We start from the raw sequence: 15967 nt of genomic DNA, 5'->3' as shown, positions 1-15967 counted from the left end.
TAAAGTTTGTTTTGTTCTTTTAGAAGGTGGGGAGGGTTGGGTGGGTAGGTGTGCATGCTCCCATGTCTCCTTTATCTGGTAGGAAAGATAGGTAAAGTTCTTTCAGATTTGTAAGTAAGGCCACATAGCAACCAAAGAATACACAGAAGCTGTTAAATTCATCATACATATTTACTTAATCTCTACAGAATTGAGTAGATAAAATCAGATTCACGTTAGTGAAAAATCTCTACAAAATGTCTTTGAAAAGCAAAACAAGACTGCCTCTTAACAATTCATATCCTCATGAAAGACGTGGGCTGTAAAAATAAAGCAGTGTGTTTAGCACAAACTAGAAGATATCTGCATCATTTTTTCACAGTTATTTCCATCTACAGTCTGAAAGAGGTAGATTTTTTTTCTGCAACACCTGAGAATTGAATTGTGATAACCAGGTGTGTAATAAAGGCAGTTGCATACATAACTAAAAATACAGGTCTCAAGACCAGAAAATGTACTTCTACAAGTCTGAGGATGAAATGGCCTGATACCCAAGACCCAACTTGTCGCTACATTTTGGGGTCTACTGCCACTAAAAATATACATCAAGATTGCATGGTAGTGCACCATATGCAGTAAGTGAATTCAACATTTAAATCTTTTCTGGGCCAGCAAAGTAGCATTACAGTGTTCTAGAATACGGTAGATAGAGGGCGTGCTACAAAGCCACAACACTGGGCTGGTGAGGTGATCGATTTAGGGGGAGGGTATCCTTCTCTGAGGTCCCATCTGTTTTTATTCACAGGGTAATAGGAGGAGAGATTCTGCATGTATCTCATACAGAATCCCTATCCTCTGAAGATCTAGCTAAAAATGCATGTAAGCCAAAAGCAGCAGGCCAGGACTGTTAATCACATTGCTTTATAAAGCCCTTGAAAATATGCAACAGGTCGAAGATTACAGTCTTCCACACAGGACAAGCACCACAAATGTGGCAGGCTACACACATGGCTTAATAAAATGTTAAGAGCTGTGTATCCAGCAGACTTATGAAATGTGATTGTTAGTAATTATTTCAAAGTAGATTATATTATCAATACACGTTTGTGGGAAATGAGTCCAGTATTTCATTTAGTAACTGAAGGCGGGGAAGGTATTTATAAAGAGGCTGTTGAAAGGAATTTTTTTGTTTCTGACTTTGACAGCAGTAAGATTACAACTTATTTTATGAATTTATTCTTCCATTTTGTGACCCATTGAATAACATGATCAATGATAAAAAAAAATTTCCTACTCCAGGGACTCTGTTTTCTGTCATTTGAACATTTTTCAATTCTTTGAACCCAGTTTTGACCATAAAATGTGACCGTTTACAAATAAAATTTTTAGCAGTAACCAACTTAGCAAGTGTCAGTCTGATAGTTTTGCTCAGTAGAATTTGGTGCATTGGGATAACTTGAACCTTTAAAATTTTTACTTAAAGCATTTCCATGTAAATTATACTAATTTGCGTGACTGAGCCACAACTAAAACTTCTTACATGCTCAATTTTGAAATTCCCCAATTCAAAGTGTAGAAACAATAATACTGGTTTTTGTTGTTTTAAGTACAGCTTCAAAGAAATAGACCAGAAAGCTAGACATCTTTTTGACTATGTAAACAATCTGCCAAGTTTTCCCAAGATTAAAAAACAATGCTGGTTCCAGTGTTTTAACTTTGGAAATTAAATGTTAGTGCCGATCTATAATTTAAATTCTCTATGGGGGAGGGGCTCTTATGAAAAAGTTCTCAAGAAATAATCTTTTTTGTGGGAAGTGGGAAAATTAGCCACCATCCTCTACAGTCAGGTAGTCCAAATTTGACATGTACATTCTATCCTGAAGTCAGCATAATAGGACTAGTTTATAAGTAGCATCTTTATATGTTTTGTCAGAACTTCAAGGTTATGTGGTCATTTCATTTTGTCAAGTGAATCAAGAAAAGCTGACTTGAATGAAAAATGCTAAGCTTGTTTCTGATGAGTTCCCCCATTACACTGTATTTAAGTGGGTTATTAAAGGTATTGTCCTTTGACTAATATTAATGGGCCAGGATACTTTAAATTGTTTTTACATTGAAGAACCATGAAGAGAATATAATTCCTGTTGTCTTAAATGTTATTTTAGTTAGGAAAATTGTGTGCAGGGAGCAGGAAGAGAGAACAAAGAATTGAAGGCATGCACTCCAAAGGGGGAAAATGAGGCAGATGTGCAACATAGTTGAGGGAAACTTATAGAGTAAAACTATTCCAAACTGCTAAGCAGCCTCCTGTACCACATAAGTCCAGTAGTTCTAAGAAAATACAGATATGGTAGAAAAAGTAAGAAAATTTTCACCACAAAACCAATAGTTACTACTAACAGAGGAAGTTATACACAAAATATATCTCTCAATACAGTGGTCATACTTCACGCTAGTCAACTGACTCAATGCCTTGAGCAGCAGAACCTGAAGATGAGGGCTTTTGTGCAGCACTTCTCTCACTCACTGACTTGGTCTTGGCCCTAGCCTCCAAGGGCATTCCCAGGGCTCTTGAAGTGTTCATCTCTTTGAAGGAATCCAGGACAGCACAGGGCTGTGTTGTAGGTGACACCAAGTCCCCATCTGCTGCTTTGATAGAGACCTGCTCTTTCAGGACTTCGACCTTCTCGTTGAGCTCATTTCTCTCTGTCTGAAGAGCCCTGCACAGCTTCTCTAACCGTTCCAGTTTTATTTGAAAGGCCTTGTACTCTTTATCACGGACAGTTTTCTGTTGTGTGTTTTTTTAAAATGAAAAACAAAACCAGTCGAGAGTTCCATAACCTCATTAAATACAAATCAGGTATTGTTTGTAAACAAAATAACTGAGCTGAACCATATTGGAAACCTGTCATTTTCTACTATATATATACACACATCTAGTTTCCTCAGAAACCTAATACCCAATCTAGTTTACCTTGACTGCATATGCATCTTAAGTATAGGACTACTATTTAACATGTTCTAAATTCCCTGTCTCTTAAAAATAGGTAAAATCCCCTTAAAGATGATAAAAGTGTCATGTTAAAGTCAAAAGACTTGCAAAACTTAAGAGCTTGATCAGAATGAGATTTTGGGTTTTGGTTTTGTTTTGTTTTTTGAGACAGGGTTTCTCTGTATAGCTCTGTATGTCCTGGAACTCACAAATCCACCTGCCTCCCTGGGATGGAGGGTGTGTACTACCACTGCCAGGCAAAATAAGATTTTTATTTATGTATGCTCCAAAATTTTGCAACCATGTCAAACTAGTTAAGATGTGTAGTGACTGCAAGCAAGTTTTCCCTTGTAACACGGACAAAATGTATTTTGTTACCCTTTTTCAGGTAAAGTGTTACTGAGATTGTTTGCTGTTAGGAAATCTAATAAACACACTTTCCTAGGCCTGGACTCAACTTTATCATCTCTTGGTTGTTTAAAGGCAAGGCCTCACAATGTAGCCTTAGCAGGCTGGGAATTATATAGCTCAGGCCAGCCTTGAACTTGTGTTTCTGCCTCTTGAGTGTGCTGTTAAGGCATGCACTACCAAGCCTAGCCATAGCTTAGATGCAGGCACTTGATCTAACGTCTCTGGCTGGTAACTTAAGGGCGAGAATCTGTTAGCGATTCAAGTTTGAGAAGACATCAGAAGATGTTCAAATTAACTGGGTACTAAATATGCTTGATCCTTCATTGAAGGCCTTCTGCCTCGATCCAGCTACCAGAAAAGGCTGTCTATTCAGTAACTTCCATACTCTATGCATTACTAACAACAGACCCTAATCTTACCTCTTCGGCCATCTGCAGAAGTGCTTTATTATTGTTTTCCCATTTGGTACGCCATATTATTGTTTCTTTTTCCAGTTTTTTAATTTTCTTTGTCATCTGTGAATGAACATAATTACAACTTTAAAATCCTAAGTTAGCAGTTAAAATTTTCTTTATGTGTGGGAATGTTTGGCTCTGTGTGTGTGTGTGTGTAACGCATCTGGTCTCAGGAGGTGAGGCCATCAGATCCCCTGGAACTGGAGTTACAGATGGTTAGGCCATTTGTGTGGGTGCTGGGAGCTGAACTCCAGTCCTCTGCAAGAATAAGTAACTTAACTGAACTCTTCTCTCTCTGGTCCCTAATTCCATCCTATTTCTATTGGCTGTCCAATTAGCGAACAGGGTTAATGTTGCTTTTTTTCTCTATCACTGTATTTGTCTCTGCCTTCCAAGATTAAATATTGATGTCCCTACCACAACATCCAATCATTTGAAAACTAGAGGCAGTACATTGTTAATTCTTTTAGAGTATTATTAAAGCTATGTTTTTGGTTATATTTACGACTTATATAAGACTTCTACCTTGAAGTTTGCTAAAGAATCAAAGCAACTTTTTTTGGTTGTTGGTTTGTTTGTGACTACTCTGGAACGTGGTATGACCAGGCTGACCTAGAATTCAGAGATCTGCCTGCCTATGCCTCTTAAGTGTTGAGGTTAAAGGAATGCCTGGGCCCTACTACAAGAACTCAAGTTTTAGAAGTTGAGAATGAATTGATCTATGACTATCAATTAGACATTCTCAGTATTCCTTTGTCTACTGAGTTCACACCAGCTATGAATGTGGTCAGGACATTAAGCCAGGTGCAAGTGAAACAGAATAAGACAAACCAGACACCTTCTGCTCTGTGGCTAATACAAACTATGACAAAGGCCGTGGAAAGAACTCCTAGAACTGAGTTGAATACTGACCTACAGTGATCTGTATTTTTCCATCCCACAGGATCCTCCAGAAGGATAGCAAATCTGGGGAGTCCCTGTCTTGAACTGTGTTCCACTTCAACAGTGAGCATGTGCTGGAATTCAGCTAATACTTACTGTGCCTAACAGTTAACCCTCGATTGGATTATCAACTCAGAGAACTGGTAGGCAAAACAAGTCTGCTGCTCATGGAATTCTCCAGATTACTACGTCTAAAAATACCTCTAGGTGGTAATCTGAGCAGTTTATTTAGTTCATGGTAATTGAGCACATGTATAATGTGACAAAACACTACCAGAAATTGGTGCGTCTTTACTATCATAAAGGGATAGAAGGCCAGTGAGAAGGTGCTTGCCACCAAGCCTGATGGACCTCCCTGGAACCTACATGTTGTAGGGAGAGAACCTACTCACAAAAGTAGTCCTCTGTCCTGAACATACGTGTACAACACAATAAGTAAATGGGGGTGGGGGATGCACAAAGTCAGCAACTTGACTACAATCACACTTTTTTAAGATTTATATTTTATTTATGTGGATGTATGCATGTGGCCATTGGTGCCCATGCAGACCAGAAGAGGGTAATGAATTTCCTGGAGCTGGAATTACAGGTATTTTATGAGTGACTTGACATGGGTGCTGGAACTGAACTCCACCCTCTGGAAGCATAGCAGGCACACTATATTCATGGGGAGGGGCATGTGCACAGGAGCATAATGCCTACAGACACCAGAGTATATGGCATAAGATCACCTTGTGTTACAGATGGTTGTGAGCCACCCAACACAGCCACTAGTGTGCTGATGTAATGGAGAGGACCCAGAGCATGCATTCTTGGCTTACACCATACATTATGGTACTTTTCAGCACCACTTTTGAATATGCTCCATTGTAGTGTACCTGTAGCCTAGTTACCTAAGCTGGGAAGGCTGAGGATTGAGGTGAGAGGACTGTTTTGAGTCCTAGAATACAAGACCAGCTTTAGCATCATAGTGGGAGAAAAAAAGTGCTTGTGGTAGTGCAAAACTGTAGAGCATCAGATGTTCAAGGTCATGTCAAGCTATACCAGTCTGGACTACAAGATCTGTGTTTGTTTTTTTCAAGGATTTATTTATTTTATATATGTAAGTATGCTGTCACTGTCTTCAGACACACCAGAAGAGAGGGCATCGGATCCCATCACAGATGGTTGTGAGCCACCATTGTGGTTGCTGGGAATTGAACTCAGGACCTCTGGAAGAGCAGTCAGTGCTCTTAACTGCTGAGCCATCTCTCCAGCCCCCAAGATCTGTTTTTTTAATGCAGGCAAGAAAAGGATTTTGTAAAAGGAATGGAAGCCTGTAAATTAAAACATTTCTAAAAATTAAAAATTTACAGTAACTAAGGCAGAATCCTAAAAGTATAGATTAGCTATTTTGGAATACATTAAGGAATGAAGTAACCAAATAGAGCCCTCGATTTGGAAAGATACATAAAAAGACAATCTCATTAACAATATAAACTTACCCAAGTAGTAATTAAAAGAATAAATAAGATCCCCTTTTTTTTATTTCAGTCTACTAAATATATAAATACCTTTTCCATTTCCTGCCTGAAGGTTGTAAAAAGTTCATTGCTTTTTGCCATAGTAGTCTGGAATTCTTCAAATTTATCCATATAAAGAGAAAGCTACAGAACAAAATAGAAAGTCAGTTATTCTGAGTTCTAGGTAAACAATTCAAACTCTACATGATGTGGGCAAAATGTGATGACTAAAGTTAAAATAACTCAGATCTAGTACTTGGGAAGCTTATTGCTGTTAATATATTTTAAAATGTAGAAACAGTGCTAATTAAATTAAATTAATTAATTAAATAAATTAATTAAAACCCAATGGATAGGGTAGTTAAAAATTTCACACACCTTGCAAATAAATCTTTTGAATCTAACCCCTACTTACATTTGAAAACTAAAAGACCCAGCACTTAGCTTATTATTGAGGATATCTTCTGAGTAAAGACATGGAGGTAGTTGCTGACAGTGAGATGCTCAAGGAAGAGCAAAAACTAGGAAACACTGGTTTTCCTTTTAATTTAAAGGAGTTTGTATTCAAGATGGATTTAAAAATAACAATATATAAGAGTCACAGCCCCCAAACCCTCCACCCTCTGTAGAAAAAGCATCCAAAGAGAAGACTGAGAAGAAAGGAAAAGCTTTAAGTTCCAGGAAGGAACCCTTCAGAAATGGTCTAATGTCATTCATTATAAGGAAACACGTTCAGAGGATTTTTTTTCTCCTCCCAGGAGCACAAAATATAAATATAGTGGCAGGCTGTAAAGAGTGTTTGCCATTCTTGGAGAGAACCTGGGTTTCGGTTCCCAGTGCCTGAATGGAGGCTCACAACTATCCGAAACTTCTGATCTCTGCAACAGGCACATACATACAAGCAGGCAAAGCAGCCAAATAAGGGAAGAGGAATACAATTCATCAGACAACAAAAATCCCATTTAATCCGCAATATGATAGGAGTATCATAGAAAACATGGAACAAAATGTGGGAGCCTGGGGGGTATGATGGAAGATGGCCCGCCCACACAGTTCCCGGGTTGGTATCATATGGGAAGCACTTGAAGCAGGTGCTACTATGGGGGAAGCAGCAGCAAAGTTCATCAGGCTAGAAGTAATCACTGGGAGACAGGCAGTGAGCAGTACCTGCAGAAAAGTGTAGCAATAGAATTCTTAGGATAGAGCAAAAGCCAGGGGATGAAGTGTTCCACCCTAACCTGAGGCTGATGGCCTGAGCTGGGCAAAGGTGGTACTCAAATACAGAGCACTTTTGCACTCATAATAAGATACTCGAGTCGTTTCAGTGAGGCCTATTCTAACTGAAGATGGGACATCCGTATAAAGGCTGTATCATTAAGAGTTTAATGCTGGTCCACAGTAGTACTGTGGTAGTACAGTAGTAGACAAGTGTACTGGCAAGTACTAGGAAATATGACAGAGCAGGAAATAAAATCCACTTTTGGAAAGGTAACAGAAAAAAGAAATGACAGCAAAGGAAACAGTAAGATGGCACATGGCCCAGATAGCACCTGCAGACACCATTTAAGTACAGACTTTATACCTTATCCATATTGAGTCTCGTCTCCCTTCACTTGGACAACTGAATGTATAGGAAAGACAATAATGGATTTGAATTTCCTGCTAGCCTTTTGGCTATGATCATAACCTACAGTGAAAGTTTCAGAGACTTCAGATCAACACCTGTTAAAATTTGTAACTTTGTAGGAAGTTAGTATCACCAATACAGTAAAATGTCCCACCCTACCTCTCAAAATTAGTATCCAGAAGTGGTACTTAATGGGCTGGAGAGATGGCTCAGTGGTTAAGAGCCATGGTTGCTCTCTCAGAGGTCCTGAGTTCAATTCCCAGCTACTACATGATGGCTCACAACCATCTATAAGGGGATCTGATGCTCTCTTCTGGCCTGTGGATGTATATGCAGCAGAGCACTCATACATTCAATACATTAAAAAAAAGTAGGGGCTGGGGATTTAGCTCAGTGGTAGAGCGCTTACCTAGGAAGCGCAAGGCCCTGGGTTCGGTCCCCAGCTCCGAAAAAAAGAACCAAAAAAAAAAAGTAGTAGTACTTATAAAGATTCATGTCAGGTTTAGTGTATTAGTGTACTTAGGGTCCTATTTTAAAGAGACATCAACTTTAGTTTCTTTCAGTAGAACCTAGCTAGCTAAAAAGCATTTAATTTTACCTACTAAGACAGTGTTGTACCTTTTCAAGTAATAAAATAGATGATATACAATACAGGTATTCTAAACAGATTGTACTAGAACACCTTCACAGTGTGGAATGAAAAGGGAAGAAAAGCCTTGGCTAAAAATATGTCACAGTGGGGTTGGGGATTTAGCTCAGTGGTAGAGCGCTTGCCTAGGAAGCGCAAGGCCCTGGGTTAGGTCCCCAGCTCCGAAAAAAAGAACCAAAAAAAAAAAAAGTCACAAATCTACCTTTAGGTGGAAATGATTACAAGCAGTTAAAAAACAGCCTGGGTGACAAATTAGCAGAAAAGTATAACTAGGTTAAGGTAAGTGAAACTATAACATTCTTTAAACCTGGAAGCTTGCTGGTTTCCCTTAGTGTGGGATATGAGATAAGTAAGAATATACTTCAGAATATACTGAAAGAGAACATACTTGACAGTCCCAGTACCATTCACACACCTTCCATCATTAAGAAGTAGAAATGTTTATTACTTTTACTGCTTAAATAGAAAAAGGTACAGTGGAGGCAAAGCAATTCACAAACATCAGATTTTAAGGATGGTATTTTGGGTGAAAATAGTCACATGTCCAATATTAGCAGAAAGCACAGTTAAGTACCTCAAACATGGCTGAGAAAGCTTTTCTGTTGCCTGAGGACTAAGAAGGGGTAAAAGGGTAAGTATGATAACCATCCCAGTTCGGGTGAGATCTGAGAGTGGGAACCACTATTACTAAGATACAGGTCTTTTAGTCCTAAAACTAAGGATACTCAAATTTGGATGGTTGCATTCAAGACTGCTCCCTCAGCATTGGTCAGCTCTTGCTGGGAACAAGCAAAACCACATTACATTACCTGGAGTTTCCAGGTATGTATTAAATGAGTCATTTTTCTTACACATTCTGTTATGCCCAACTATCAAGTTACCTGCTGTTTTAGTTGTACTTCTTGCTGTTTCATTTGTTCATATTTGTGCCTGGATTCTGTTGCTTCTTTTAATAACTAAAAAACAGAAACATCCTTGCAAAAGTACTAATAGCAATTACAAATATGTATATAATGTCAAACACCATAGTTACTCCACATCCTTCCGCTCACTCTTTTAGCAAAAATGACTACCCTACAAATGGAATACCCTTTTCCCACCAGTTACCATTTACACACACCGTCCATCATTAAGAAGGAGAAATGTACGGGGCTGGGGATTTAGCTCAGTGGTAGAGCGCTTGCCTAGGAAGCGCAAGGCCCTGGGTTCGGTCCCCAGCTCCGAAAAAAAGAACCAAAAAAAAAAAAAAAGAAGGAGAAATGTTTGAATACTTTATTACTTTTACTGCTCAAGTAGAAAAAGGTACAATGGAGACCTAAAGACCTTCAGGTTTTAAGGATGGATGATGTTTTTAACAGAAAATAGCAAAGTACCTCAGACATGGCTAAGAAAGCTTCTCTATTACCCAAGGAACAAGATAAGATGGGGTAAGAGGGTATGGAGAAAAGCAGTAAAGTTTAGAGAACAGGTTTCTAAGCATTAAAACAAAACGGGAGAAGACATGCTTGCTTTATAGACAGAAAGCCCTGGATTCAATCCTCAGAACTTCCTGAAATCGGTATGGTGGTTCAAGGAGTTCAAGGTCCTCCTCCAGCCAGGGCAGCAATATAAGGCCCTGACTCAACAAAAATAAAATGAAGGGGGTATATCCTTGTTGGAGACTCTGACTCAATAAAATTAAAATTACACGAAGGAAAATAAACCATGTCCCAAGTGTAAACTTGTTCAAAAACAAAACAAGGGCAAGGTATGGTAATAAATGCCTTATTAATCCAAGTACTCAAAAGACAGGCATGTGGATCTCTGAACAGAAATAAGTAGTGCTTTTCTTATCAGACCCTAGGAGTTGAATGTTTTAGTTAAAATAATGTTTTACTTAAAATACTGGCAATACCTTTTCCTTTTTTTTTTTTTTTTAAGGAACAGAACTTACAAACTCTCTCTCTCTCTGATGTTTTTCATCAGCTTCTTTTATCAGCTGGGTTGTTTGCTGAAGTTTGGCATCCACAAGCTGTTGTTGCAATTCCTTGTGTTTGAATACTTTATCAATATGCTATGGAAAAAGAATTCCTTCCATCACTTCATGAACACAGAAACACAATGGGGAGGAGATAGAAGATGTTACAACACCTATTAATACTACACAGTTAGGAATTCTAGGTCTTTCTGTCTCTGCACCTAAAGCAGTGTTTGACATCACCTGCAAGAGTACTGCTCTTTGGTCAGCCCTATTAGAGCTAGGCATCATCATAAGACAAAGATCAAACTAATAGATCTGTAGACACAGTGCTTTTTCTGTCCCCCCCCCCCAATTTTGCTAAATTCATCAGTTGAAAGCATCTGACAACTTGAATGATACCAGTTAAAACCAAGCTAATATGTGACACTGACAAATTTCTGTCCAGTATCTGATATGATCATACCCAGATTTGCTGAGCTGGGTAGTTGAACCACATAAGATGCTTGGTGCCGTATAGACACTTGGCAAAAGCTTGCATTTCTGAGAACTGGTAAGTGGCTGGCTGTATACACTGAAGCCATCAAAACATGCATGCCTTTTCTGGAGCTGGATACTGATATGTGACAGGGAGAATGCTAATGGGTGATGAGGTAGCCTAGGTATTAAGAACATGGCAGATGATTTCTTCCCTTATGAATATGAACATGCCATGGTATTAATCACAAATAACAGGACATCTATGTGGAAGAAGACAGCCCATTAATAAAACTGAAAGAATCAGAAGAAAATGGTGGTGGGGGAGGGTTAGGCAGATGGTTCAGCAGTTACACGAGCACATGGCTGCTCTTCCAGAGGACCCATGTTCAATTCCCAGTACCCACATGGCAGCTCATAACTATAACTTCAGAACTCCAGTTCCAGAGTCTCTGATGCCCTCACACACTCATGCAGGCAAATACCAATGCATATGAAATTGAAAAAAGAAAAAGAAAATTAGGGCTAGGCCCATGCCTTTAATACCATCAGTAGGATCTTTGTAAACTCAAGGCCATACTACTCTACATGGCAAACTCCATCCAGGACAGCCAGGATTACAGAGAAATGCAAAAAGAAAACCAGGTCTTGAATAATTTAATAATAAATTTTAGCCTGTATGACAACAAAACCACAAAATAAGCTCTCAATAATAAAACAGGACAAGAAATCTTAGATTTTGGTGATGAGACATAAACTAATAAACAGATAGGCTTTATTTGGTTCTTAATTCTTTGTTTTTAATAACAGAAAAATAGGAATGGTTAAGAGCTCTTGCTGCTCTTCTTGTTGTTGCTCTTGCAGAGGACCCAACAATGGGCAGCTCACAACTGCATATAATTCCAGTTCCAGGGACTCCAATATCTTCTTCTGACCTCTTGGAGCACCCACACACATAACATTTTAAAAGAAAAGCAGATATATTCTAGCAGTGATTGGATTGAGCATTAAATAACCACTTTTTAGATGAGAAAATGACATGGTCAAAAAGAATTTTCTGATTTATACACTAAATATCTACAAATGGGGCCGGAGAGATGGCTCAGTGGTTAAGACTGCTGCTCTTCCAGAGAAATCTGGTTTGAATTCTAGCATTTACATGGTGGCTTGCAACCATGTGCTGACTCCAGTTTCAGAGGATCTGATACCCTTCTTGCCTCCTTGGGCACCAGGCACATGTGCACAGACACATGTGAACAGAACATCCATACACATAAAATAAGTTTTTTCAATGAGTTCAAGACAAGAGCTAGGGAAACGGCTTGGGAATTAAATGCAAGTACTGTTCTGAGCTTGGATTGCAGATCCTTGGGCATATCTCAAGCACCTGTCATTTCAGTTGAAAGTGATCTAATATCCTCTTTGGGCCACTGTAGCCACTGCACTCCAAATCCATAACCAGACAAAGACAAACATATGATTTAAAATAGACTTAAAAACTTAAAAAGTGTTCAAGGCCATAGTGAGACACTGACTGAAAAAAAAATCCTAGACACCTGAAATCTTAGCACTGAGGAAACAAAGACTACATTGGCCGTGAGTTCCAGGCCAGCCAGGGATACAGTGAGTTTCAAGCCAGCCTGGGCCACAGATAAAGATCATACCTAAAACAATATAAAACTCACAAAAGGCCAGGAGTGGTGGCACATGCCTTTCATTCCAATATTCAGGAATCAGGGGCAGGCAGATCTGTCTTACAGACTTGAGTTCCAGGACAACCAGACTACACACAGAAACCCTGTCTTAAAATAACCCTCTCAACTCCTGCAAAACAAAACGAACCTCATAAAAGACAGAGGCCTGGGGCTGAAGAGATGGCTCAGTGGTTAAGAGCACTGACTGCTCTTCCAGAGGTCCTGAGTTCAATTCCCAGCAACCACATGGTGGCTCACAATCATCTGTAATGGGATCTGATGCCCTCTTCTGGTATGTCTGAAGACAGCAACAGTGTACTCATAATATAAAATAAATAAATCTTTTTTTAAAAAAAGGGACAGAGGCCTGTGGTATAAGTTAAATGATAAAACATATGTAGCATATACAAGGTCCATGGGATTGATTTCAGCATTTAAAAATAAATAAAAAAGTAAGGTCGAAAGAAGCTATTCAGTAGCAGAAGCCCTCAGAGTATGGCCAAGGCCCTGGATTTAACCAATGGCGCAATTAACCAAAAACCTAAGTAAAAAAGAAATTAGGTTTTTACATGTAAAGCTGGGCATATTTTACACATGCCTGTAGTCAGCTACCTGGGAGGTTCAAACACGAGGATCTATTTAAGTCCATGAACTAGAAGCCACCCATGGTGATAAGCAAAACCTAATCTGAATAATAAAACAAACAAACAAAAAACAACTAAGCTAAACCCTGAAACAAAGACATAATAAAATAGCTACAGATACTGTATAATCTCAAATGTTTGAGAAGCAGGGTATTCTAGGGCCAAATATTTAGTGGTTATTAGTCAAGATAAGAAAACAATCTGTGTTATAAGAATCGCCATCTTCTAGTATTACATGGAACTGGTATTTAATTCCAGGTACATGGAACCTGGAATTACCTTACCTATTCATGCAGATAGATTCTCAATCCTTCTGGTTATGCAGTGGTTTGATTCTTTCCCTAGTCAATAACCACACTTCTGCTACACATGGACATAAGATTAAAGTATCCTGCAGCAGTGAACAAAGTCGCTACTAACAGTGAGAAGCAGTACAGAACAACTTAGTGCTATTACCTCTTCCCTTAGCGCATACTGCTCAATAAGTTTCTTCAGCTTCTCTCCCAGTTCAATGTTCTCCTGTCGCAGTTTGGCATTGTGTATGTCATGTTGTTCCAACTGAGCTTGGATTTCATTGAGAGTTATCTGGAAATGTGCTGTTGCTTCCTTCCGCCGTTCTTCCTCCTCTCGTGCCTGCTGCATATTTTCCTCCTTAGGACCCAAAAGAGTTTGTTAATAGGAGACCTATGGACGGAATGCTCAAAGAAGGTGCTGTGCAGGCTACTCAGGAGCCAGAGAAGGGGATGGCAAGTTCAAGGCCTGCCTGGGCCTACAGAATGAGTTAAAGAACAACAGTCTGGGCAACTTAGTGAGACCCTGTGTCAAGCAAAAAGGAAAATACAGGAGAAAAGTGCTTGTTGTCCAAGCCTAAAGACCTGAGTTCAAATTAGCACCTACATAAAAGTAGAGCATAGTAGTCTGTGCCTATAATCCTAGCTCTGGAGGGGGGGGTGTTCCACATGCACACCCACAGCACCACCCCAACACACAGATGGACACACATACACATACATGCCAAAATAAAAAAAAAAGGTTGGAGATGCAACTCAAGGAAATAATTGTTTGGGGTTGGAGATTTAGCTCAGTGGTAGAGCGCTTGCCTAGGAAGCGCAAGGCCCTGGGTTCGGTCCCCAGCTCCGAAAAAAAGAACCAAAAAAAAAAAAGGAAATAATTGTTTGTCTGGCATATGGGGAGAAAAAAATTTGCTGTGGTATATGTTCACTACACTTCTGCCCTGGCACATTCTGTCCAAGGTAGTTTGTCCCCCTTACTTAGGATCAGAAAGCACACTTCTTTTCTCTTTCGCATACAGAGCACTGAGCTATATCAATTGAGGATTATATGACTCTCTACTAGAACAGGCTTCTTAATAACCACAGAAAGAATCAGATCAGTCTGAGCAAACAGCCCCTCTTTCAGTTTACATTGTAGATCAAAGTTCTAACTCCTGAGAGGTCAAGAGACCAATAGCATCCTTATTTTAAAACTTTAAAATTTTCAAGTATATTTTATTAATGCATTAGTTGGGTTGGGATGGGAGTAGGTTAACTGGGATTGAAACAAGGGCCTTGAACACATTAGACATGTGCTCTCCATATAGGCTAAATCCCTGGCCCACTTTTTAGTTTTCATTTTGAGACACGATCTCATTTAGTTGTCCAGGCTGACACTGAACTTACTCAATAGTGTCTTGAACTTGCATTCTCCTGCTTCAGTCTTCTAACTGGCTGTGGTTATAGGCCTGTGTCCCTAACCTAGGTACCACCTACTTTAAGATCTAATTATAAAGGTTCAGGGCTGGAAAGATACTTCAATGGTTAATACTTGTTATTGCAAAGGATCGAGGTTTGACTCCCAGCATCCACATGGTAGCTCACAACCATCCATTAACTCCCTGTTCAGGGTAATTCCAATTCCTGATGCCTGCTTCTGACCTCTACAGCCAGGAGCACAGATACATGCAGGCAAAACATTCATACACATAAATACATCTTTTTAAATAAATTAATAAATATGAATGACCAATAGTAAAGAAGGAACTGAGGAAATGGTTCTGGGATTAAGAGTATTTACTAGTTATAGGACCTAAGGTCAGACCCCACCATCCAAATCAGTTGCCTCAAAACCACCTGTAACCGCAAGGGATTGAGGTTCCCATCAGGAGCATACTATAGGGGTTGGGGATTTAGCTCAGTGGTAGAGTGCTTGCCTAGGAAGCGCAAGGCCCTGGGTTCGGTCCCCAGCTCCGGAAAAAAAAAAAAACCCAAAAAAAAAGAGCATACTATAAATCTTTTTTTCTAAAAAAATAGAAAGGAAGCAAGGGGGCTGGAAAGGTGGCTCAGCGGTTAAGGGCACTGACTGCTTTCCAGAGGTCCTGAGTTCAAGTCCCAGTGATCACATGGTGGCTCACAGTCATCTGTATATGGGATCTGGTGCCCTCTTCTTGTCTGTAGGCATACATGCAGGCAGAAAGCTGTATATATAATAAATCTTTAAAAGAGGGAGGGGTGCTGGAGAGATGGCTTAGTGGTTAAGAGCACTGACTGCTCTTCCAGAGGTTCTGAGTTCAATTCCCAGTGACTACATGGTGGCTCACAACCATCTGTAATGGGATCAGATGCCCTCTTCTGATGTGTCT

General features: G+C 39.5%; 1 protein-coding gene across 4 annotated transcripts in view; it reads right to left on the bottom strand.

Annotated features, from left to right (window-relative positions):
* Positions 1 to 152: 152 nt before the first annotated feature.
* Positions 153 to 15967, bottom strand: part of Txlng (taxilin gamma) — a 48895-nt gene continuing 33080 nt past the window's right edge. For 2 of the 4 annotated variants that reach the window (NM_001398782.1, XM_063279937.1), the window contains 6 exons: positions 13786 to 13980; positions 10491 to 10610; positions 9439 to 9513; positions 6333 to 6425; positions 3802 to 3897; positions 153 to 2767 (listed from right to left, as the gene is read on the bottom strand). In NM_001398782.1, coding sequence (NP_001385711.1) covers positions 2432 to 2767; positions 3802 to 3897; positions 6333 to 6425; positions 9439 to 9513; positions 10491 to 10610; positions 13786 to 13980 — 915 coding nt within the window. In that variant the 3' untranslated portion in view covers positions 153 to 2431. Of the gene's footprint in view, positions 2768 to 3801; positions 3898 to 5842; positions 6046 to 6332; positions 6426 to 9438; positions 9514 to 10490; positions 10611 to 11632; positions 13981 to 15967 lie in introns of those variants that run through there. The other 2 variants (XM_063279938.1, NM_001037187.3) reach the window with 2 other exon arrangements.

This window comes from Rattus norvegicus, chromosome X (genome assembly GCF_036323735.1).
Source record: "Rattus norvegicus strain BN/NHsdMcwi chromosome X, GRCr8, whole genome shotgun sequence".
Taxonomy (NCBI): Eukaryota; Metazoa; Chordata; class Mammalia; order Rodentia; family Muridae; genus Rattus; species Rattus norvegicus.
This window is presented reverse-complemented; position numbering and strand designations above follow the sequence as displayed.